This window comes from Amphibalanus amphitrite, unplaced genomic scaffold, assembly GCF_019059575.1.
Source record: "Amphibalanus amphitrite isolate SeventyFive unplaced genomic scaffold, NRLGWU_Aamphi_draft 001625F_arrow, whole genome shotgun sequence".
Lineage (NCBI taxonomy): Eukaryota > Metazoa > Arthropoda > Thecostraca > Balanomorpha > Balanidae > Amphibalanus > Amphibalanus amphitrite.
The window spans coordinates 59,217-84,788 of record NW_024883118.1 but is presented as its reverse complement, the minus strand read 5'-3'; the positions used below and the strand labels follow the sequence as shown (position 1 = coordinate 84,788).

The 25,572-nt window shown below is 48.1% G+C and overlaps 3 protein-coding genes across 3 annotated transcripts in view; 1 reads left to right on the top strand and 2 right to left on the bottom strand.

The window, feature by feature from the left end:
• LOC122374247 (UHRF1-binding protein 1-like) overlaps positions 1–20,752 on the bottom strand; it is a gene marked incomplete at its 3' end in the record, with an annotated part of 69,446 nt that extends 48,694 nt beyond the window's left edge. Inside the window, exons 1-2 of the mRNA XM_043352872.1 lie at positions 20,505–20,752; positions 6,682–6,803 (exon numbers count right to left, since the gene is read on the bottom strand). Coding sequence (XP_043208807.1) covers positions 6,682–6,725 — 44 coding nt within the window. The remainder of the gene's footprint in view (positions 1–6,681; positions 6,804–20,504) is intronic.
• On the bottom strand, positions 9,006–9,944 carry LOC122374246 (uncharacterized protein K02A2.6-like). The gene has a single exon (XM_043352871.1). The coding sequence runs from the start codon at positions 9,942–9,944 to the stop codon at positions 9,006–9,008; it is 939 nt and encodes a 312-aa protein (XP_043208806.1).
• Positions 20,753–21,056: 304 nt separating the features above from the next.
• LOC122374244 (low molecular weight phosphotyrosine protein phosphatase-like) lies at positions 21,057–25,284 on the top strand. The gene is made up of 4 exons (XM_043352870.1): positions 21,057–21,416; positions 22,569–22,756; positions 24,544–24,705; positions 25,044–25,284. Exons 1-4 carry the CDS (start codon positions 21,386–21,388, stop codon positions 25,128–25,130), a joined length of 468 nt encoding a protein of 155 aa, XP_043208805.1. The 5' UTR covers positions 21,057–21,385; the 3' UTR covers positions 25,131–25,284.
• The last annotated feature ends 288 nt before the right edge of the window (positions 25,285–25,572 follow it).

The following is a 25,572-nucleotide window of genomic DNA, read 5'->3' as shown; positions in this document are numbered from 1 at the left end:
CCGATCAATGCCAGCCAGCCTCCAGCAACAGGCCGTATGCACACGGAGAAACAAAAAGCCGCCGCTCCCCGACCCCAAAAGGCCGCCAACTACCGCGGCCGTAGCGACAAAAAGGCGCCTGGCAACCAGGACAGAGAGCCGAGAAGTGAGGTCAGATTTACTGGGAAACTGTTTTCATCTGGACAACACTTCAGAAAGTCAGCATCTTACGGTATGTTGTTCACGCTGCAGACTATTGCAAAGTTGTTATGAGTGGGGAATGGATTCCGTTGAGTGTAAAAGGAAAAAAAGGTTACAACTTAACACATGCCTACCAATAAGCACCAGGGTTAATGTAAATAATATCATAGCAAGCACATGACTCGACATGTCACGTAATTCGAAACATTGCTCTGTAATCCCAGCAGACTCCCTCTCAGTCACGTTTCAAAAGCGGTTTTTGCCACCATTCTACAACCATCCAATTGGATGCTGGATATAACGGGAAGAGGGACGCTTTTTCCCCGGTCCAATCAATGGAAGGCCGCCACAGGTAGGTTGAATCGGAGCATCAGTGCTCTCATTCCTATCGGAGATAATCGCGACAACGCAGTGTCGTATTAGCGCGGTCACGGGACCACCATAAGTGCCGCCAAAACAGGCCTATAAATATCAGCGGCTCAGCTGAGGCTGAATAGCAAACCAACGAGCCGCCCGACCGCGATCCAGACAGAGTGCGACGTCACCAGGCTAAACCAGTGACGTCACCAGACTGAGACAGTGACGTCACCAGACAGACGACCGATTCTGAACCGGTCCCAGGTGCTCAGTGGAAGATGAAGCTGAGTAGGTAAGAATACCTGGGGCTGAAGATTGCGGACATTGCAAGCAGTGCATGGTGGACCGGAGAATATGAGTGGACGTTGGACGATACATGATGGGTGATAAGCGATGGACGACAAGTGCTAAACGATGGAAGATAAGCGATGGACGATAAACGATAAACGATGGACGATAAACGTTGGACGGTGGACGGTAAACGATGAACGAGAAACGTTGGACGAAAAACGTCGGACGATAAACGATGGACGATAAACGGTGGACGATAAGCGATGGACGGTGGACGGTTACTGAGACTCTGAAGCTGTAGGCGGCGGGTCCATGGCGGGCCACTGCAGACGGCGCAGTGGTGTGGGTGGTCAGTGCTGAGCGGCGGCGAGCTTCCAACTGTCTGTGTGGGCAGGGCAGCAGCCTATTGATTACGTAACACACGGACATGTATCGGCTACCTACCGCGACCAATGAATGGCTCGCAAAGACAGGTCTAAAGGTCGTGCCTACTCAGCAATTGGACTCAAAGTGAACGCATTGCCACACTAACCGAATATCACTGCCAAAGCTTACATCAAATAAAAGCGTGCCCACGCATAATCCAGCCATCACAGTTGCTAAGCGCCGCCGGTAACACAGGGCCGCCGAATCACCACTGGGTGATCTGATAGGTACCCATATCTCGGCGGAAGTCGGGCCAGCGGGCGACCTTCCGCGTCCTCCTGAACGGCCCGCACCTTCGGCGGCGGCCATCCCGCCTGTCCGATTACGGTCCCACGAGAGCGCTGTTTTACGACACCCTCGAGGTCGGCCCGCGGCCGGCGGTCCTCAACGGCCCACGGTCTCCGGGGCGGTGTTTCACAGCCCGACGCTGCAGCGCGCTCCTGTATTGGTGCGGCGTTTGAGACAAATTCGGCTCGACATTTCAGCGTTGCGAGCGTCCGATTTTGTTGATGTTTCCATGGAAACACAACGCACCGCAACGCACGGCCGTTTAACACCGCCCGGGAGTGGACCGGTAGTGAGCGGGCGCTACTGAACTGCGATAGCCTCCTGATCTGAGCCGCACCACGACAGTCCAGCCAGTCAGCACTACACCGAGCCCGAGCCCCCACCTCAGCACCCATCGAATCCACCGTCAAAGGCCAACGATCCCCACATCTCCACACGAGGATCCGCATCGTGTCGTCACCCACATACTATATTTCACCGACAGCCACAAATAAGCGCCGCTTTTCATATTCAACCCCTTCCAGCACGCTCCAGATTCTATCAAAGACCACCAGCGTGCCTCCCTCCCTCCACCTGTGGCCATCTCACGGCATTGTGCCCGCTCTGTCGACCGCGACACACGCCTCCGCTGGCTCTCCACCGCCGACAAAACGCGCTCACAGGCCCCGGGGACGGCCCGTCGAGACGACGGGCCTGGGCGCCGGAGAGGAACATCGATTTATCTGTCGGGCCGCCGCCGACATCACGCCGAGCGAACAGCCGCTCCAAGCCAGTCGACATGCCGTGAATACAAAACAACCGATTTCGGATGCTTTCCGTCGAGCAAAATAACAACACCGCTGCAGGCTTAGGCAAAGCCGTAAGTTTGGTACAGTTATTGGTTGGTACCAAATCGCCAGGAAGCATACTTTTAGAGTCAGATAAAACATCCAAATAGAAAAAAATGGCTGTAACAAGTGTTAATACTTTTTAAAGTTTCGTTCGTAACTGGTGAACCGAAATGAACCATATGAACCGTAACGTTCACATGAAGGCTAATTGAAAAGAAATGAAACAGAAGAATGTAAGAATGTCGCAAGTCCCACAATCACAATCGCGGAAGGACGCTCGGGACGCCAATATCCGCGTGTTTGCTGACGGACCCTCGTGCCGCGCGTATGGCGCCCATATCAGCTGACACGCGGCGGAACTATGCGTGCCTATAGCTGGGTCACGTGCCTATGCCTATGGCTGGGAACTCTGCGTGCCTATGGCTGGGTCACGACCGGGGGTGATACGCCGGCCAGCTTCATCAAGAGGACGACACGCACGCTCCTGGCGCAAGTGGGTCGTGATTATGTGACTATTATTACGCTCATTCAGATTCGAGCAGTAGCAATTTCTCTAATTGATTCCGGTGCCCGACCATATATCCAAGGACATAAAATTGCTCGTAAACAGTGACAAGATGCCTTACAAATCTCTTTCGCCAGGACCAACGGGACGCAACATTGGCTGCAAGAGTTCTTTTCACAAAGCCATGAGAAACTGATAGTGATTGAACCACATCGATTGGTTGTCCCGCGCTGGACAATCCTCTTCATAGATGGCGCCAGGAGTGAGCGCCTGCAAGCACGCTGTGCCGCAATGTCGCGGTCAGACATCGCTGTTTGGAAAACGTCCGCGGGTCGCGGGATCAGTTATCACTTATCAGAAGCGAGTTTCTCTTTCCTGAAGTAAGCGACCAACGATTCGGACATACGAATCCAGCAATATGCTTCCGTCATCTGTAAAACGGTACTTAGTACTTACTATGATGGTGTTCAAATTAGCTTTGTTTGATAAATTTCCACGAACGGACAACCTTGTTAAGGCGATATACAACATATAGATGGTCATCTAAACGCTGTCGTCAAGGTCCAGCCAGACAGGAGAGCTTGTCGCAATCGCCATTCATCCGTATTAGCACGCACGTATTCGGACATTGCCACCTGGCAGCACTGGGACTGGGGTCCTTTTCCGCCCTGCACGCTACCTGACATTGTTTCTGCTGCCGCGTGTGCCCTGTCCGTCACGAGAGACGTTATTTATGGATGGCCCGTGACCTGTTATTGACGAATGGTCACTGTGACGGCGGCCGGAGGCAATAATATACTGGTCACCAGAAGACAGCTGGATAGAGACGCATCGATCGTTGATGACAATCTAAGGTAAGTAGGCAGCAGACACGAGCCTAAAACATTATTCAGAAGAGCTGTATATGAAGGGGGTGAGAATACCACTATCATAACATTGGTGAGCTACGCCTCCTCGCGCTATGCATATGGTATGTGTGATAAGAAAGTTACCCGATTTATACACTTTGCTGAGTCGAATTAATGGATTAAGACTAACATCCAGGACCAATGGTATTGTAATATTGTTCCTCGTGACAAGTGCGCTAGAACGTACAGGGTGTCCGGAAATTATTTGCCCCTCCATCAACTCGCCGTCATAATCTATAAACAAAGAGCCTCCGGGTCATGGTTTATTTACCAATTTGTCCCCTGCTCTGTCCCACCCATTCCCTCATCCACTTTGGCATTTCATAGATCAAGATGTCCAGAGTATCCGCGCTGATGTTCAGCCTTTCACAGGATCCTATAAAGTCTGTTTTCTGTGGGAGCTGGATCAATCTTGCTGAGCTCCTTCATGATTTCCCATAGGTTTTCGACTGGGATTAGGACAGATGATTCGATTTGACTTCCTACTTCATTCCAGTCTTCACCATAACTTCAGCGCGATGACGCTTTGTCAAAGAGTTTCTTTCGTCATAGTAGACACCACGTTCAGGTTAGAGTCACGCCTGCCAAACACTGGCCCCTGGCGCCTCGCAAGTGTCAAGGTCAGGTGACCGGGTTAGGTCATGTGACTAACGGACAACTGTGGATAGCCTGAGGCACGATCTTAGCATTTTTTTAACGGTTCTTAAAGCGCATGGTGGGATTTAGCTAAATGAACCAGGGGCAAATAATTTTCAAACACCCTGTAGTCAATCAAATGTGTCTTAAATGAGAGCACGTAAGTTGTCTCGTACCTATTCCCTTGGCGTAGGGAAATGGGTTCCTCCATTTGTCGCAGGAGTTACAGACGAAAATATAAATATGCATCGACAAGGGTGATATTATATTGTTTTATGTTCACATAGGTAGTGTTATGCTATGAAATAGTCATTCAAGCCTGTCTATGAAAACCACCAGCGTGCTCTTTAGAAAAATAACTTACATTTCCATTCACCTTTGTAAAATCACTCTTTTTCGAAAAACATTTGCAGCATTGACGGCAGTTACTGAAAATGCTTACTGTGCAGTTGAGAAACTTGGCGTTACGAAAGAGTGACAAGGAGCTATCCTCTTCGAAGTAGGAGAGCATAGCAACCCGAGGGAGACTTTAACGGAATAGGTGAGTAGTTCTAAATGTGACATGTCAAATATGACGACACAAGAACGGCGGATCCAGAGCACTCGATGTTCAGCTAAGATGATTTGCAAAGGTCGGAGCAAAGTTCGTGATATGACGATCGGCTCCACGTGAGAGAAATAATAAATATTACCCGCCAACGGGCACCAAGGGCGCCTCGACTGCAAATGGTTCCCACGAGCAATATATCGCTGCTGCCAGGCGCCAGGACGAGCCATCATAGACAAGCAGAAGAACGAGAAGCTCTTTAGGCACGTAATTTCAAACGTCACGAATAAAGTTCCCATATGATAAAACATTTGCTCAGTCATCCACTCAACGCCCAATATGACGATATTAAACGGCTTATATTAATTCGCATCACTCCTAGTGCAGCGTCTCTCCATTCGCTTTAGCAAACAATATCAAGCCTCATTGCTGTGACGGTATAAAGACGCTCGCGCACGCCAGATCGCCGGACGTGAGCCGATGCCGACCCAACGTCCCCGAGTCCCGTGCTTGTTCCAGTGACCACGCAGCCAGTCGTCACACGGACTGGAAACGCACGCCACGCACGCCAATCCCTCGGTCGGCGAGCGACGGATCGTATCAACAGCTCGGTCAGTCGCCGGCAGCGGCGTCCGGTCACTGTCAGCAGCACTGCCGCGCTACGCGTCAAATGACGTCATTGGTCAGTGTCACTACGGTGTCTGGAAGGCAGGGATGCGGAGCCGGAGCCGGAGTCGGAGCCGGAGCCGCCGGAGCCGGCATATTTTGCCCGGAGCCGGAGCCGGAGCCGGAGCCGTGAAACAATATAGCCCGGAGCCGGAGCCGGAGCCGGAGCCGCCAAAAAAGGGGGCGACTCCGGCTCCTTTTTATTTTTTGAAGAGGAAAAAAAAATAATTGACCTAGTTCGGTTTGACAGTACAAGGCAGTAAAACATATGGTACTTACGTCATGGGCCATCAAGTGAATGAAAAAATCCGAATATCCCCAGTATCCCACAGTACGCAAACAACTTCCTGTTTGCTCTTCCCCCCCCCCCCCCACGTCTACTGCATCCCCAGAACATGAGGACCAGTCATCAGGTGACGGCCATTGTTTTCAAACCAGTGCAGTGGACTGCGACTCCCAGCACCGTCTCATCCCACACACCCCCCACCCCTCCCCCCCCCCAATGCAGCCGAGACGGGTGTCAGCTTACGATGGTTCACTGAACTCCGATTCGCGGCGACTGCGTTTCCAATGCCATCGCTTCCTAGCCCTTTGTTCTGCCAGTTCTCTCCGAGGTGCGTTTGCGCGGGGACGCGGTGAGCCGGTCATGGCAAAGAGTAACGCGTATAACCAATCCAATTTTTCTTCCACCCGTATTTAATTGATTGCGTAGGGGATTTACTGAGTCGGAGCCGGAGCCGCCGGAGCCGGACCATTTTACTCGGAGCCGGAGCCGGAGCCGGAGCCGCCATAACATTTCACCCGGAGCCGGAGCCGGAGCCGGAGCCGATTTTTTTCTCCGGAGCCGGAGCCGGAGCCGGAGCCGTCTGAAATTTCCACGGCTCCGCATCCCTAGTGGAAGGAGTAGCAAATGTTTTGTACCTAACTGATGGGAGACGACCCTCTACAATAAAATGCTGGTTATCTAAACGACACCGTACCTAGGCAGTTAATTTAGTAGTACAAAACCTGCTGCTCAAAAAAGTGTCCCGTTATTGATGAACTTACTTGGATAGATGTTTCAAAATCTGGTTCTTGATAATTGAAGTCATTCTGACGGCGGAGCTGCAAAGCGAACCCGCAGTGTGACGGCTTCAGCAGTCCCGGGGCTCAGCCGAACGGTGGCGTTCCTGAAAAAAAAATACGCACAGTGTTACTTACTGGTGCGTGGGCAGCGGTCACATTAGTAAGTATTAGCACTAAAACACAGGACGCAGGCTATCCAGCAATCGGCTATGAACAATATGTATTGCTCATATAACAGCCACTTTTATCTCAAAGCAATGAGCATATATATACATATCGAGCGACTATCGTCGGTAAATCAGATCATGGCTATCCAGATTGTACGGGTAGTACTTTGGTACTTTGGTGGTACTCAGGTATAGGTACTTTGCAAATGACATTCAGAGCTATAAGCAGGTTCTAGCGCCGCCGGTCTTCCGATTTTTTGCTGAAAATGCTCGTTCAAAACAGAGCATTGTCCTAGCTTCGACAAAATCTGCCATGGAAACATCAACGAGCGTATTATTTCCAAGCAAATATGCTGTAAGGCATGACTTTGAGCTACGCCAAATTTACTCCGACTCCGGAGTCAGAGTCGGTAATATTTTGGCGACTCCGACTCCGACACCGACTCCGGTCAAAATTGTCGATTGCGACCGACTCCGACTCCAACTCCGACTTCGAAGCCCTGTCCAGAAGACCATGAAGACAGTTCAACTGATGGGACAGCCTTTTACACATCCTGTGTGTGAGCAGCTTGTAGGCCGTAGGTAAATTGGATAATGGATATGGTTCAAATAGCCTAGGCAAACGCCACAAAAATTACCTACACGGCGATGTCCTATCTCAATCCTTGATTACCTACCTACTTATAGCTTTACAAGTGATGTCATTCTGAGCCACTTTGTGAGGAAATTAGGATGAATGCTAGCCACTTCGATTTGTCTTTTATAGTCCTATCTGGCCCATATCACACCTTATCACCTTCTCACAATGAAATGCAGTGTTAGCACAAATTCCCAACAGATACTGCATCATATCAGCTTCCAAAGAGCTCATATGATGCAGTATTTGTTAGTAATTTGTGCTAAAACAGCACTTGATTGTGATGCACAGGGAATGCAAACTTCAAATTAAAAATCAAAAGCTGTAGGTGCAATATGCTTCCTAAAGCATGTAATCTCACATGGAATGCTTTTTCAAAGCCCAGACACATGCCCTTGCCCAGACATTCCATTTCAAAAGTTCTTGAATTTCTTCAACATAGGGCTAAGGTTAGGACTGGTATTTTTGAAATATTGGTTCACCTTGCAGAATTGAAAGGAAATTTTGAAGGTATTTGTGGCTACATTGACATTCACAGATTATGGATGACAGCTGGCATTATTCTCAGATGATGACAATGAGGTTTAGCCAGTTTAGGTTTTTTAATTAAAATAGTGGGTTAGGTTGGACTAAGGTTTAGGGGAGAGCGGGGCAATGGCGGACGGTGGGTAATGCCGGCCACCCATCTCTAGTGAGTACTTTGTCCATCACTAATCAGCTGATGTTGTTTACATTTCAGTTGAGCGCCATTCTAGCACGTGGTGCAAGTTTGTCACGGTAGCTCCATTATTTTCATTTTTATAGCGTTAAATGTGTTTTTCGTATCCGATTTTTAATTTTTGATGCATCTATTTGCTGACTGTGAAATGTGTTAACGCATTTTCAGAAGTGCTGCTTTGCAATGACCTTCAATTAAGCCTTTCTTAGGCGACTGCTGGATGTGAGGCGTTTGCGATGCAATGCCTTTGACTGCTGCCTGCTTTCTTAAAATAAAGCTGACCTCGGGGTAATACCGGACACGTGTCCGGAATGACCCCACGCGGTTTTGTTTGCGACTTCTGTCGTTAAAGCTCAACGTTTCGGGTTGCTGTGTTTACGGCTGTGTTAGTTTGCTTGCTGTTTACGGTTGTGTTAGTTTGCTGCTCTGTTGGCGCCGCGCTGTTGTGTTGCAGCGAGTGCAATGTTGTGTTGCAGTGCAGTGCACTGTTAACTGCTGAATACAGTTGTCGTTTCTTAATTCTCACTTAAATTTCCATCGAAAGAACGGTTTAAGGATGAATACTGTAGTGGTTTGCGCCCTCCTGGCTAGACCCGTGGTTTCCACGCGAGTTGTTTATTATTCTCCCGCCAAAAGACAACTACAATCTCGGCGCACTTGGCGACCTAAAATGCTGCAATATGCTGCAATACAGTACACTTTCCCCCTCGGAACATAAGACGTACTGCAACTTCAACTTCACAAAGAGCTTCGCCAGACACTGACATGAGCTATGCTTACTACTTTAGCCAAAGGCCAGCGCGCTGATTTCAATCAGGCGCTGAGGCGCACGCTTAGGTCTACTTGACCTGCGCAGCGCCGGTGTAGGCGACAGTGACAACGAAGATGGCCGCGCAGGCTCCACCCGACTGCTACTCTCTGCCTCGTTGTCGTTAGTCGTCCGTCCTTCATCCAGCGTAGCTGACTCATCAGGATAGACCCGGCCTGGGTCCCGTGTCGTCACCGACCGGTCCGGTTCAGCCGCAGACTCCCTGCGTTCCAGTACTGGAGGCGGAGACGGTCGGCCCACTGTCTCCTCGTGAGCCTCCTCCCGGCGAGAAGGATCGTGCCGAAGGTGGTTGACGTGGACGAACCGGACTCGACCGTGAACCCTGCACAGGTACGTATGCGGTCCCTTACGGCACAGGACGATGCCCGGTACCCACGTCACACGCTGGTCGCTGCGACAATTCCGCACGAACACAGGCTGCCGCGCTGTGAATTCGCGCAGCTTCATGTCCTTTCCATCATGACTTGCTTTCTGTTGCTCCTGCATCTTCTCCACTTGAGCCTTCAAATTGGGCTTGAGTAGGGACAGACGCGTCCTCGGCGCTCGGCGAAGAAACAGTTCCGCCGGCGTTTTTCCAGTGACTGTGTGTGGCGTGTTTCGGTACGCGAACAGGAAACTGTCCACTTGGTGTCGAAGCGTTCTCTTCTCCCCCGACACTTCGTTTTTCAGCAGGTTTTCCTTCAGCGTACGGACGCAACGCTCCACCTGACCATTCGACGCGCTGTGATATGGCGGCGTCCTCTTGTGCTTCACTCCATTCCTTTTCAGGAAGTCGCTGAACTCCGACGACGTGAACGTCGGTCCATTATCAGTGACAACAACCTCCGGAACTCCGAAACGTGCGAAGAGGCTGCGGAGTGCTTCGACCGTTCGCGCTGTCTTGATGTCCGCCATCATGAAGACTTCTAGCCATTTTGAATGACCGTCTACTACCAAGAGGAATTGCTGACCTCCTTTCTCAGCAAAATCCAGATGCACTCTTTCCCACACACGTTCTGGCCATTCCCAGGGTATCAGCGGTGCTGCGGTCGGGTCTTGTCGGACGGCCTGACATGCGCAGCAGCTCTTCACTTCCGCATCGATGTCAGCATCAAGCCCCGGCCACCAGAGGTAGCTTCTCGCAAGGGCTTTCATCCGACCGATACCCGGATGCTCCTGATGCAGGTCCTGGAGAAGCCGCTGTCTGAACTTCGGCGGGATTATCACTCGTCTTCCCCACAGGAGGCATCCATCTTCTACAGACAGTTCCTCTCTTCTTGCGAAGAACGGCTGGATGTTGTCTGTGATGTCGTCATGCCAGCCCGACATGACGTACTCGCTCACCTTACCAAGCGTCAGATCCCGTCTGGTTTCTTCTTTGATTTCTTGTGCTGTCAGCGGGAGCTCCTCGACAACGGAGAACACCGGCTCTTCTTCCATTTGATCCGGTTCTTCAATGTTGTCCCTGTTTGTCACCAGCCGAGACAGCGCATCAGCGTTGCCGTGTAGATCCGATCGTCGATATTCGATATTGTAGCTGTACGCCGCCAGCATGAGTGCCCAACGTTGCATTCTTGCCGCGGCGAGGGGCGGCACTGCCGTATGCGGCCCCAGGAGACTGGTCAGCGCCTGGTGATCTGTGACCAGGGTGAACAGCCGTCCATACAGGTACTGATGGAACTTCTTTAGTCCGAACATGATACTCAGTCCCTCTCGTTCCACTTGTGCATAGTTGCGTTCGGTGGGAGTCATAGTCCTTGACGCGAAGGCGATTGGTTGTTCCGATCCGTCGCTCATGACGTGAGATATGACCGCTCCCAGTCCGTATGATGAGGCGTCACAACTGAGCTTGATGGGCTTCTCTTCGTCATAGTGCACCAGCACGTCATCTTCACTCAGTGCTGACTTCAGCTGTTGGAACACCTTCTCGCAGGCTGGAGTCCAGTTCCAGCGTGCCTCTTTCTGCAGCAGCTGGTTCAGCGGCTGCAGCTGCGTCGAGAGGTTTGGCAAAAACCTCCTGTAGAAGTTGATGATGCCCAACATGCTCTGCAGCTCCTTGACGTCGTCCGGCCTCTTCATGTTCCTGATGGCCTGGATCTTTTCTTCTGTGGGATGGATTCCATCCGCCGTGATCGTGTGTCCCAGATAGTCGAGCTCCGTCTTGAACATCTCACACTTTGCACCATTTAGGTGGATGTTGTACTTCTCCAGGCGCTCCATCACTTGGCTGAGGTCTCTGCGGTGCTCCTCCACTGATCAACTGGCCACCAGAATATCGTCGAGATACACCAGTACCCCATCCAGTCCTTGAAGGGCCTGGTCCATCACCTTCTGGAACAACTCTGGTGCCTGGGCTACACCATATGGCAGGCGTTGAGGCTGTAGGAGACCTCTCGGTGTGTTGATCACCAGCAGGCGCTTCGATGCTTCTGAAAGCTCACACTGCAGGTAAGCCTGAGACAAGTCCAACTTAGAGAACACTTTGCCCTTGATTTTTGCAAAGAGGTCCTGGACCGTGGGCAACGGGTAAGTGCCCACCTCAGCCCACCGGTTTACGGTGACCTTGTAGTCTCCACATAGCCTGACTGTTCCATCCTGTTTCATCACTGTGACGATGGGTGATGCCCACTCACTGCTGGTGACTGGAACCAAGATTCCCTCATTCACCAGCCTGTCCAGCTCCTCAGTGACCTTGGTTCTGAGAGCGTAGGGCACACTGCGGGGCTTGAAGAAGCCTGGTGTTGCTCCCTCTTTCAGCTTAACCTCTACCTTGAAGGATTTGATGGGCCCCTTACCTTTCAGAAACACTTCTGGGTACTGCTTCTGTATATCACCCTTTTCCACCATATTCATGGTGGCAAACGACTTCCAGTCCAGTCTGAAGACCTTGAGCCAGTCTCGACCCATCAGGTTGGGACGTCGGCTGTCCACATCCACCACCAGCAGACTCACGGTGTGTTCCTGCTCCTGGTACTTTGCTGTCACAGTCATTTTCCCCACCACAGGGATAGGGGAACCCGCAAAGCCTGTCAGGGTCACATCTGTGGGCTCCAGGGTGGCCCCTCGGAACACCTCATCAAAGACATGCTTGGTCATGACAGTTTGGGCAGCCCCTGTGTCCACCTGCAAGCTGACAGGTTTGTCATTCAGCCACATCTTAACTTCATAGGGATTTGCACCCACATCATCCATGCTGTACAGTTCATACATCCCATTGTTCGGTTTGGATGGTCCTTTTGGTTGCTTTTTTGGGGTAGCAGACTCGGATGCTCCCTGTTTGGTTCTGCACTTTTTTGCCACATGCCCCTTTAGGTTGCACTTGTAGCACACTGCATTTCGGAATTTACATTGTGCTGCCTGGTGTGTGGTACCACCACAGCGATAGCAAGGGCCTGCACTTTGGTTCTCCCTCTTACTCGAATGGGCTTGTCCCCCAGTTCTTACCATGTGCACTTCTGGTCCTGGGCCATGCAGATCTCTGGCTTGCTGGGCAGCTGACTCCATCCCCAGGGCGATCTCTCCTGCTCTTGAGAATGACAGCTCATTGGGTTCTGCCAGCAACTTCTTTTGGATGGATGGATCCTTTAGCCCACAGACCAGCCTATCTCGTAGTGCCTGATCCAAAAAGTTGCCAAAATCACAGCTGCTTGACAGCTTTCGCAGTGCCAGCATGAAAGCCGCAATGTCCTCTCCCTCACCCTGAGCTCTACTATGGAATCTGAATCTCTCCGCAATTACCAGTGGTTGCGGGCTCAGGTGCTTCTGCAGCACTGTTATCAACTCATCTAGTGTTTTCTCACTTGGTTTGGAGGGTGACAACTGACACCAGATCTCTTACAATTCCATAAGTTTTCGGACCGATCACAGCCAGAAAGGCCTCTTTTTGCAAGTTTTCTTCCACTTTAGCCACTCTGAACGATAGCCGCAGGCGCTCCACATATGTCTCAAAACTTTCTTGGGCCTCATTGAAGTGCCCCACTGCAGTTAAAAGAGCTCCTAGGTCTCCTGACATCTTTTCCAAATTTGATGTCTACTGCAAATTCACAATTTATCTCATTCTTCGTCGCCAGTGTAGTGGTTTGCGCCCTCCTGGCTAGACCCGTGGTTTCCACGCGAGTTGTTTATTATTCTCCCGCCAAAAGACAACTACAATCTCGGCGCACTTGGCGACCTAAAATGCTGCAATATGCTGCAATACAGTACAAATACCAGTGACGATATTTCGACTTTTTGTGCTATTGCACTTAGTGGCCGGCATTACCCCTCGCTTTTTTGCACCTCCATTTTTCACCACATTTTCGCGTAGGCTCTGAATCTGTCATCAGTGATCTGAGACACTAAAACTAAGTGTTTTCTGAAAGCCTATTCCTTTGGCTATAACCACAGTCAAAATCACCATAAAATAGCTTCAAATAGCTAAGCTATTGAGCAAAATGCTTATGGTGTCGCCATTGCCCCACTCTCCCCTATCTAGCACCCACTTACCTTACCTTACCTTACCTTTGCGGTGATCGGGATAAAAGGCCACTAGGCCTGGGGAACCCGCTCACATCGAGCTCGTAACGGGATACAGGCTGGGCTCTTAGGGGTTTGGGACGTCAAACATCGAGTCGCGCCAGTGTTTGTCCAGTTGGGCCTTGAACTGGTTCACGGACTGGGCTGATACCACTGCGTTTGGTAGAGAGTTCCAGTCGTTGATAACTCTAATGCTGAATGCGTTTCTGCGCACGAGTTTCGATGCCCTGGGCTTCTTGAGTTTCCACCCGTGGCCCCTGGTGCGGTCCGAGTCGCTCCGTGTCAGGAAGACTTCAGGTGATATTGCCAGACCACCGTGTAACAGTTGGTAAACCGTCACCATGTCACCTCTGCGTCTCCGGTAGTATAAGGATGGCAATCCTAGTCGACGGAGTCGTTCGGTGTACGGAAGGCATTTGATCGTGGGGACCATCCTTGTTGCACGCCGTTGCACACGTTCAAGCTTCTTCTGATCAACCTTTTGGAAGGGACCCCAGATCGTGTTTCCGTATTCCAGGAGAGGGCGAACAATCGTCTTGTATAACAGAGGCAGTGTGAACTCATTAATGTTGGCGAATGAGCGCCTCAAAACGGCCAGTATCTGGGAAGCCTTCGCGATGGCTGTGGCGGTCTGCTTGTGGAAGTTGAGCTGGGAGTCTATGACGATGCCGAGGTCCTTCTCTTCCTCTGTAGTTTGAATCGGGATACCACTCAGGGTGTACATGAAGCCTGGGTTTCGGTGGCCGAGGTGCATCGCCTTACATTTCTGGGCATTGAAGGGAAGTAGCCATTTTTCAGACCAGCGGACAAGTGCGTCGATGTCCCTTTGGAGGCTTGAGCTGGGCCCAGGCACGTGGCGGTAGAGCTTCGTGTCGTCGGCGAATAGCTTAACCGAGCCGGACACTTCTGAGGGCAAGTCGTTGACAAAGATAGTGAAGAGTACAGGTCCGAGGACCGATCCCTGTGGAATTCCGCTCGTCACCGGTGCCCAAGGGGACTTACTTCCCTGGACCACGACCCTCTGTCGGCGATCGACCAGAAAAGCCGCGATCCAGTTGAGAAGGGTTCCCCTGATGCCATAAGCATACAGCTTGCGAATCAGGCGTTTGTGTGGCACGGAATCAAAGGCCTTGGCGAAGTCCAGGTAGATGATGTCAATCGCTTCATCATTTTCTAGAGCAGAGCTCCATTCCTCAATCGCTTCCATCAGCTGGGTGGCGCAGGATCTCTTGGGGAGGAACCCGTGCTGAGCGCTGTTTAGCAGCCCGTTTGTGCTCATGTGCTGGAGGAGGGCGTCTCGGACAATCGACTCAAGAACTTTGACGGGGATGGCCGTGAGAGTAATAGGTCGGTAGCTTGAGGGGTTTTGACGATCGCCTTTCTTGAAGATCGGCGTGATCTCTCCGGTCTTCCATTCTGGGGGGAGTGTTCCAGCATCCAGAGACTTTCTGTAAAGCGTGCTCAGAGGCGTCGCGAGGGTCCTTGCTGAAGTGCGGAGGACTCTGGGTTGTATGGCGTCGGGTCCTGGTGAGCTGCTTGTCCTGAGGGATGTCAGTTTTCCCTCCACTATCTGCGCTGTAACGTCGATGTCGTCGAGAACAGGTCCATCCCATCGGAGGTCTAGTTCGGGCACTGGTTCGTTGGCTTCGTGGGTGAAGATGCTGCTGAAATACTTTCCAAGAACATCAGCCTTTTCTTGGTTGCAGGAGGTTAATGTTCCATATTCGTTGACCAGGTCTTCAATTTTGTTCTTAGTGCGGAGTCTTGTGCTGGCATATCTCCAGAAAGATTTGGGATTTTCCTTCAGTTTACCAGCCAGATTGGATTCATACTTCTTCCGCAGATCCCTTGTGAGCTTTCTTAACTCATTCCTGCAGCGTGTGAACCTGGCATGGTCCAGTGGGTCTAGCGTGCGTTGATATTCACCCCAGAGTGACTTCTTTTTCTTTCGCAGCTGCATAGCTCTGCGGTCCATATAAATGTTTTTCCTGGGCCGCATCTTTTTCCTTGTGGAAGCCTGTGCCATAGCCTCGGACAACCATGCCTTGAAGGTTGCATATGCGTCGTCCAGGTTCATGCTATTTAGCTCCGACCAGTTACGGGAGCCTAGCACAGCAGATAGTTGTTCGTAATCAGTGACAGTGTGACACTGGGGGAGCGAAGTGACAGTATCTGTGTAACAGGAAAGGGTGAACCGGATGACCAGGTGATCACTACTTCCCAGCGCAGGCTGGTACTGGAGGTTTGTAACCATGCCCTCCTCATTGGTAAAGACTAGGTCTAGGACAGATGGGGTCTCTCCCAATCGATATCGAGTTGGGTGCTTAATGTGCTGGAAGAGGAGGCAGTCGTGTATCAGGTCCAGAAAAGAGTGTGAAATGTGCTGCGCTGGTGCTGTCTCCGATTCCCAGTCAATGTGTGGGAAGTTAAAATCTCCAACAATGAGCAGGTGGGAGAATGGCAGCAGGCATACCTGCTGGAACAGATCCTGGAGATGCTGCATACTTCCCAAAGTGTCTATACAGGATGCAAAAGAGAGGACAACATCTGTTTGGTTCCATGTGCTGACCACTCTGTTGGAGAAGAACTTTGACCTGGCAACACTCTAGCTGTTTTTCTTTAGTTTCTGGCATGCCCTCTTGTCAAAATGTCATTAGGTCATGGGCTGTGGAGTCAGAGTCGGCTGGTGTTGATCAGAGTTGTAAGTTCTCTGCTCAGTCAGAGTTGGTTTTTGAAAGCTGGAGTTGGAGTCAGTCACTGAAAATCCATTGACTCTGCAGCCCTGATTATGTCTGGAAAAGAGATCCCTTGAGCCAATCTTGGTATACCCCGAGAGAATCTTGAGTCTCAATCAGGTTCCCTCGTCCCAGTCTTTCCTCCACGGTGAGGTGTGATTGGCTTGATTTCTGATAATCTCTCTACATATGGTTTGTTTTGCAGCCCTTTCTCCAGCTTTGTGGGCTGCGGCTATTCCCTGTATTCTTTCTTAAGCCAGAATATTTGAGCGAGCATCTACATCAGCCAACATTGACATGTGAAGCGTAACGAGTGCTGCCCTCACAACAAGTTGAATTAAAGTGCCTTTAATTTCAGCAACTTGAACTGTGTGTGGCAAGAGAGCAGGGACACACTAAACAGCCTAATTATGTCCAACTGGCTACCGGAGCAGCCAAGGCAAAATTTTGTCATGCAGGGAAAACAAGCTTTAATTGGGTTAGGTATGTTCAGCAAAAACAGATCAGTTGGGCAAACTAGGCGGCTGGAATCAAAATATGGAGGCATCAAAATATTGATTCTAGTGGGCGGAGCTTTGACCATATATGGGCATAGAATCAATATTTTGATTCAATTTGGGACATTCCCACCTTCAGACGACCCGTTACGGCGGAAATAACCCCCATGACGGCGAGATTTTTTGACAAGTCAATACAAAAAACTTCCCCGCTTAAATTTTTCGCTGCATGGCTATCAGCCGTTTGTCGCGCGTACCTTTACGAACGGCATAAAGATTTCGCCGCCATAATTCAACAAAAACGTGCTGTTAAAACTTGCTCTGTTTATCATTAACGACGAGCCTTTGTAATTTTTTCATAATTTTGTCTAAAAGAAAATAAAAAATGCGTTATATAGTTGTATAATTCATTTGTAAGAAATATTCTTTTTCTTTGTATCCAGCCACGATTTCCGGTTCCCGCCATTTCGCGCCGGCGTCGTGGGTGTTTGGATGCAACGTAGTGCTCCCGGTTTTATTTTGTTTAAGCGACCTTTTCTGAAGTGTAAGTAACAATGGATCATATTTTAAGATACTTTGAAGTGTGTTTTTCAATTTCAGGCATGTGATCTTAACGTTTCTTACCGAAAACTCGTTTTAAGAGATGGTTTTAGGTACGTGGCGCGGTAGCGACGTCAGCGGCGCGGGACGCCTTCTCACTCTTCTAATGTCTTTTTAAGCTATATTTTTTTTGAAAATGATGTCTTAGGTGTAGTATTTCAGTGAAATATGATGTCCTTTAAAAGTTACGGTATAAATTAGTTACAAGAAGCCTAATGTTTTGTCTCGCATGATAGAATTGTTGGGTGGACTCATGAATTGGGGGCAGTGCTTGTCCAATATTTTTCATAATTTGGATGTTTTAGCCTCTGCTTGTGTCTCACTCACCCAATTGTTGCTACAACTTTAATTTGTAGCATTTAAATTTTTAGGGGAAACTAGGTTATTGACTTGTTCCGAGTTAAGATTGAAAGGTCGTAGTGCATGTTCGTGTTTGCCTTATCTAAGTAGTAGGTATGTATGCTTGGCTTGTAATTGCTTCGCCCATTTTTGCTTCATATTTAATGACGCTTATTTTAAGTGTAACAAAAGCAAGTTGCTGAATGGTGTAAGCTATATTTACATTATGCGTGATCTTCAAGAAAATTATGTGGCTAATTTACGTCAGTCCAGGGAATGCTGGATAGTTAATTTTCAGGATTGTCCATGCCAAAGTTAATTTTAGAGGCCAGTTTTATCAACACAAATAGCTGCCTGCTTGAATTTTTTGCCTAAAGACTGCTTCACATGGAGCTAACATGATGGGCACGTAAACGGATAGGGTTGTACCGTTCATGCTCTGTATGTGAAGTAACTTTTAGACAAAAAAATCCAGCAGTCACCTATTTTTCTGTTGGTACAACTGGCCTCATCTACTTTTTGGCAGAATTTTTATAACTGCATGAAATGACAGTTGTTGGCACACCTGGTGGCGTTCAGTGGAAATTTAAGTGACAATTTAATTTTTTAATGAATATATTCTAAAATTAATAGTTGGTGAACAAGTAGAATAATAACACATATAGTTTCCTAATTTATTGTCCACAAATGTCCTAATTATTGTGTTCTGTTGTTTGCTGCAGGTTAACCAAGGATCAAACACTGGTTGTTGCGGGGATCGGCTTCAGAGGGTCAAGGATGGCGTCTTGAATCGCTGTTCAGTCGACAGGCAACTGTATGACAACGCCATCCCTGTCAACCAGAGCGTCGACCGAAGTAGGGCGGCGTTGCGCGGACCTGGCCGCACCCGACCAACCGGTGCCCGGTGGAGTACCTGACTCGGGCTGGGCCGAGACTACCTACATCACGACCTTTTGAACTTTGATCTCGTGGCGAGAAACAATATGACGTAAGGAAGTGTGTATGTGGCTGGCGGGGCCGAGGGTGAAATGCGCCACGTGTTTATCCTGCCGGATGACGACAGCGTCACCAACCTGTCAAAGAACGAGCTGGTGCAGCGCGTGATGACTGCTATCTCGTCCCTAGAACCGGAGTAGAAAAACGTGCGCATAGCCCAAATGAAGCGAACCAAAACACAGACAGGACTGATAGCTTTTTGGTCGAGAATGTTCTGAAGATGCTGATCAGTAAACCAATTGGTGACCGTTTTCGGTGGTAATATGGGATCTTGTGGTGTTCCAAAGCGACCTGCTTTGGGTGTGGACATAAGTGGCTCAACCTGACAGGATTGATGTTTTAGGTAGCCGTGCTAATCATAAACCCTATATTGAGTGTATCTGTACAAATTTTGTTAATATTTATTTCATGTATTTGATTCGAAACCGAAAATTGCTCTTTGTAATTAGGCAACATCGAGACGTTGAGGTCATTCTCCAGACGTTTATTTGTTTTTTCTTACCTGTCCACGGTATGTCTTATTGGTTAGGTCTCAGTTTCAAATATTATTAACTGCATGTTTTGCAAATACGTAGCCATATTGAATAAGAGACGTGTCCTAAAAGTGAGTATTGCTTTGCATGGGATGTGAGCATCAACGAGTGGGCTTTGTGATGGCAAATGTGTGGCAATTGCAGGGATCGTTGTGAAATGTGTTATGAAATCGTATTATTTGCGACTGCAAATACATCCGTGTATCATATATTCATTCAAATTGTGCAATTTGTGCAACGGGCTTGAGTATATTGTTCGGCGAAATATCTCTTACTGTACTCCACAGAAATGGGACGGGATACATATGCGTAGAAACACAATCATGAACACGTGAAAGACGATAAGTTAACTTTTTTTTTACTCAAAATCAATGCTACAAAGCAGGGGTGTGGAGCCGTGAAAATGTCAGACGGCTTCGGCTCCGGAGGAAAAAATCGGCTCCAGCTCCGGATCCGAGCAAAATGGTCGGGCTTCGGTTCCGGCTCCGACTCAGTACAACCCCTATACAAAGGTCAGCACGGCTCCCTTCACGCATTCCCTCGAAGGCTTGCAGCTTTGAGCAGGGAGCCAGGGTGAGTGCTGAAAATCCCTGGTCTACCGTGGGAATAAGGTCTAGAAAAAAATTACACGATCCTGTGCTGATAATATCTTCATGAATTTATTGAATTTGCATTATTTGCACACAAGAAACATTCCATAAATCAATTTGAAGAGTGAAGTACGTCTGCAGAAAGTCAGTTCGCAGAATCAATATATTGATAAACCAGCTGATTTCAGAATCAAAATAATGATTAGCCAGCTGTTTGCGGAATCAAAACATTGATTCTCGCCGGGATAAGCCGCCGTGATGAATCAATATCTTGATTATTTTCAAGACGCTTTCCTAAACTAACCAAAGAGGTTAGGGCTATTGTTTCGTGCCTGGCGGGTAGCTTCAACGTTGCTCTTCATTTTGTGAAGAAACTATCTTGAAATTATAGCCGGTTGCTGAAGAATTGACGTTTCTGTGATGGTCTGCACGTATGCCCAAATATGGTCAAAGCTCCGCCCACTAGAATCAATATTTTGATGCCTCCATATTTTGATTCCCGCCGCCTAGTTTGCCCAACTGAGATGAAACAAGTGACACTACGAGGGACATTATCTGACATTCCATGATTCAGCAACAACCATTTTCTAAAAATTAAAAATACACTACAACCGTGAATGTGATGACACCTATGGCATGACCTATTTATAAACACTGTGGCATGACCTACCTTTATGTCACGCTGTCATGCAGTCAGAAGCTGGTGAATTTCGGCTTTTATCGCACACCACAGAAAAAAGCGATTTAATTGTCACTGAACTATGATCTCTATTTTCGCTGATAGCCTCAGCTATACACGCTTATCAAACATAGGTACACATCTTTATCACAAATCACCACGAGCAACACTCAACCACCACCCCCAACACAGACGGCAACTTCACCCTTCCCCACCCAGCGACAACGCAGTGCATAACTGACATCAACAGCACCATTTGTACACCAAACAACAGCTGATCGATATCCTTGTCTAGAAACTTGGCTAGTACATTTAGACAAACGTTTTAGCCCAATAAAGTATTCGACGGTTTTTACGAAAACGGTAAAAGTTCTCCTTAAATAAGGAATGATAATGTTTACAAATACATATTGATGAATTAAAGATATTTCTATAAGAAAATCATCTCAGTTCACTGAAATTTAAAAAAAGAGCCAAGGTGCATAGCCAAACAAAGGCGTTTTTTAATCTATCGACAAATATGCCGCAGAAGATTCGAAAAGTAGTGTTCATGAGCTGCATATACCGTGATGAGCTGCTTACAAAATGTGTCAAAGGAGGTCACTCAATATACCCTGAAAGGAGGAGCGATGCTCGAGATTTCTCCTGGGTTTGATAAGGAAATAATCTCAGATAATTTACTACACTATTTCTAATCGCATCATCGCATCTATGAAGCGGCTGGATTCACATTTTGTTTTCATACGAACATAAGTCTCATACAGTTTTGGTACCCATCTACCAGTACCTACTTTGACTTGCTTGATATCTTTCTCACCTCACTAATTTCACTTAATTCATTTGTCTCACTGATAACCTAACTAAAAGGAGAAATGACGAAATCTGCATTATTTGTTTGTCTGGGTAAGTGAATCAAAATTTTTATATTTTACCATCCATTCACTGTTCACAATCCGAATCATGGCTGGTGAGTGGTGGGCATGTCTGTCCACATTACGAGTCCCCTATAGGTAATATGGGTGTGGCGTTGTTCCTCCCTGCATACTGTGCCTTCAAGGCACAGTATGCAGGGAGGACACATATTGTGCAAGGCACTGCCTTGCACAATATGTGTACATGATTCCTTAAATCCATTGACTCCAGTCGGGGAAACTATGGTAAAATCTGCTATTTTTAGCAGTCTGCTATTTTTAGCAGAAATCTGCTAAAAATGGGTACGCATGTGACGTCATCGTACCCAAATATAGCAGATTTGGGTACGGCCCCATACAAAAGCAGATCTGCACCCTAATTGAAGCAAATGCGCATCAAATGCCTGGCAGATTCATGATTAGAATAGTGCTGAGAATGTCCTCTGATATTTTTGTTCAGATCCGACTATTTTCAAATAATGAATTTGAAAATAGTCGGATCTGAACAAAAATAGCAGAGATCACTCTCAGCACTATTCTCATCATGAATCTGCCAGGCATTTGATGCGCATTTGCTTCAATTAGGGTGCAGATCTGCTTTTGTATGGGGCCGTACCCAAATCTGCTATATTTGGGTACGATGACGTCACATGCGTACCCATTTTTAGCAGATTTCTGCTAAAAATAGCAGACTGCTAAAAATAGCAGATTTTACCATAGTTTCCCCGACTGACTCTAGGCATAAAATCACCTCAACTAAACATATTTCTTAATTTTGGTGCATAACACATAAATTTGCCTAATGCCTTACCTACTAGTTGAAAGATCAGATTCAGAATCTTGAAGTAGCTGCAAACTCAAAAAGAAAAGAAAAATACAACCCTTAGCTACTATATAATGAATGAACAAGAGGACAAATAGAGCGTACATATCATGAATCAGAATGAGCAGTTTGATCCCATAACTGAAGGACACTGAAAGGATAAGGATCCCCAAAACCCTCCCATCCCATTTGTGCCTCAGTCCCAGAAGTGACCATAACCTGAACCAGAGTGTTGGAATCACTCACCCTGTATCAAGATTATTTACTTCGTATGTTGATGTCATGTATTGATCAGATTGACCAGCGTTTTATCTTTTCCAGGAAACATCTGCCGGTCGCCGATCGCTGAGGCGGTGTTTGCGCAGGCGCTGCAGGAGCGGGGAGTTCGTGACCAGTGGCGCGTGGACAGCGCCGCTCTGGGCGACTGGCACGTGGGACGAGCTCCCGACCGTCGCGCACAGGCCACCATGAAGAAACACAATGTGCCCATGAACTGCAAAGCCAGGGTGGTAAGTGATGTGGTTAAATTGGAACCCGGAACACGGATGGGAGAAACATGATGCAACACCGGATCGAAATCAGTTGGAACTTGGAGCGGGCACATTTTCCCGCAAGCCCGAGCTGAAACCGGTGGATTTTTTTTCGGGAGACTTAAACGTCTTTATATTCCATTTTGTCTGTGATGAACATATTGATTTTATCCCTATCGACATTCGACAGCCAATTCCTGCTATTCTAGATAATAGCTATCATAATTAAGTCAATAATTTGGTATTTTTAGAAGCATGCCCAAATTGTTGAATAGATGGCTCATGGCTGTGAGATGGAATGTCATACCGAGCAGGGTCGTTACTTGAACTCTGACTCCGACTCCGCGGGCAGAACTGTCGACTCCTACCGACTCCGACTCCGACTCCGCCGCCATGGCAGATCTACGGAGTCTATTAACCCTCGCCCCGTTGGGGGGGGGGCATTTTGGCCCCCCCCCCTGTGGTTTTTCCTGAATAGCAAGGAAACGGCGGCGCGCAGCGCCGCCAAATTTTCAGTACCTTTCCGGGCATCAATTTGACACCTTCACACCAAATTTCAAGTCTTAGGTCACCAAGTCTTAGGTCACCTTGAAACGCTCACCAAATCTACAGTTATCAAGCAATTTCAAAGTTCTTTATATGGTCTAATAGACAAAAAGCGGCGCTACAAAACTGCTATCTCGGATTTTCAAAATTTTGGGTTTTTGACCCAAAAAATTTCAAAAAATTGACTTTTTTAGAAAAACTAAAAAAAATCCAAATTTTTTTTTCCGAATTTCGAAAAAAACGGAATATATGTGATAGTCCCTGCGTTCTTCTATATACATACCAAATTTCAGATCGATATCTCGTTTTTTGGCCAAGTTATAGCGAAAAAACTGTTCAAAAATGATGACGTCAAATTTTTGAACTCAATTTTTAGCGATTCTAGACCTCGTACGGCAAAACAAAGACCACCATTGAACTCCCCGTGACGAGCTGCATCGATTCGATACCCATTTTATGCAAAAATATCAACTTTGAAATTTGACCTTATTTGACCTGACCTTGACCTGACCTTGACCTGACCTTGACCAAAACGTGACCTAAGCTGGCCCCAAAGGCTGCCTGACCCACATAATCGCATTTGTCATGTAAAATGGACCATAAAACATGTATCACACGACACTTTCATATTGTGACCCCCCCAGTGACCTGACCTCAGTGACCTGACCTGGTATCAGTGACCTCAACTAGCAAAATATGTGTTTGAAGAACATTTCCCCATCGATGATTTTGAATGAAATGCATTTTACTCGATTTTACAACGCATTTCTTGAAATGCCTGTAAACGGTGAAAATTGGACCTTTGACCTGACCTGTGACGTCATCGGTTTGACCTAGGTCAATAAAATTGGGTCACAAGGTAGTTCCCTGATAGGGCTATCCAACACCGTTTGCCGCTTGTCGCTACGTTGCGTGGTTCTCGAGATCTTAGGGGGGGGGGGCCAAAATGGCCCCCCCCCTCAACGGGGCGCGTTGCTCGTCAGAGCCCAACGGGGCGCGGGTTAATTTCCGGTGACTCCGGCTTCGACTCAGACTTCGGTTTCCAAAATCGACTCAGACCCTGACCCCGGTCAGAACTGTCGACTCCGATGGACTCCGACTCCGCAGCCCTGTACAGCACACCATTCAACCCTGCCGCTGAAAGTAGGGGAAGGAAGCTTTTCAAACCTCTCCTTTTTTGTCAGGCAGTCGGTATCTCATTTTCTCGAATCTCGTTACAGGTTAGAACCTCGGACTTCAGGGAGTTTGATTATGTTTTCGGAATGGATGAGAGTAACATCTCAGAGCTGAAGGATCTAGCGCCGTCCAACTCGACAGCTCAAATTGAGCTGCTAGGCAAATACGACCCAGAAGGCGCGCTTATCATCAGGGATCCATACTACGTAAGTTGTTATTGAGATGGCTTAGCGAGACATTGAGTTAATGCTTTCGGAAATGTATATCGTTCAGCTGTACAAAACAAGCTGGCTTGTGAATCGAACTGTGATTTTTTAATGTGTTTCATTTGCCGGGTACCTGGTAAGAATAGCTGAATGACCTTTTCTCCTTTTCTCAAAAGGAATGCTTTCCGAACTTATAACGCTCATTAGCGATTATGTGATTGAGCACTTTTTTTGCTTACTAAACGTTCGTAGGCATTGCCTATGTAGGGCTTCAGGCTTCTTGACAAACGCTTTTGCTTTTTATGAGTTCCCTTCACAATCCGACTGTGCTGTTGCAGGATGACGGCGACCAGGGCTTCGAGACCTGCTACCAGCAGTGTCTCCGCTGCTGCGGCGCCTTCCTCGACTCGATCAACGTCAAGTGATCGCGTCTCAGGACTTCTGTGTGTCGTGCTTTGGCGGGAGCCTCCTTTCGGATGCTAGTGCGACCGGCGGCAGGTCGCCGACCTGCGCTTATACATTTGTTCTTGAAAGGCGCTGTGCTTACATTGGTGATTTGATAATATAAGTGTACTTTAACTTATGTTCAACACGATGAGAAGCGTAATAGACAGAAGTAGTAGTTTTTTTTTCGTTATATAGCTTTCGTTTTACGTTTTACGACTTGAAGGCTATCTACATGGTGATGAACTCTGATTGGCCTGCATTCAATGTCCCCTCACGGATAATACCGCGACATAGTGAGACGTGTGTTACTGAATCTTTTGATCACATGCCGAATGCCGATCACTCGTCCATAGTCCAACGGCGGGCTCCTCGTTAATGTTCCAGGAGGCCTAGCCTTTCGGCCTTTGCTGGCCGCTTCTC

Bases quoted from the DNA above. Each gene is read 5' to 3' on its own strand.
- LOC122374246 (XM_043352871.1), bottom strand. From the start codon at position 9,944: ATGGCGGACATCAAGACAGCGCGAACGGTCGAAGCACTCCGCAGCCTC.
- LOC122374244 (XM_043352870.1), top strand. From the start codon at position 21,386: ATGACGAAATCTGCATTATTTGTTTGTCTGG. The intron at 21,417-22,568 runs GTAAGTGAATCA...TATCTTTTCCAG, and splicing joins TGCATTATTTGTTTGTCTGG to GAAACATCTGCCGGTCGCCG. The intron at 24,706-25,043 runs GTAAGTTGTTAT...GTGCTGTTGCAG, and splicing joins TCATCAGGGATCCATACTAC to GATGACGGCGACCAGGGCTT.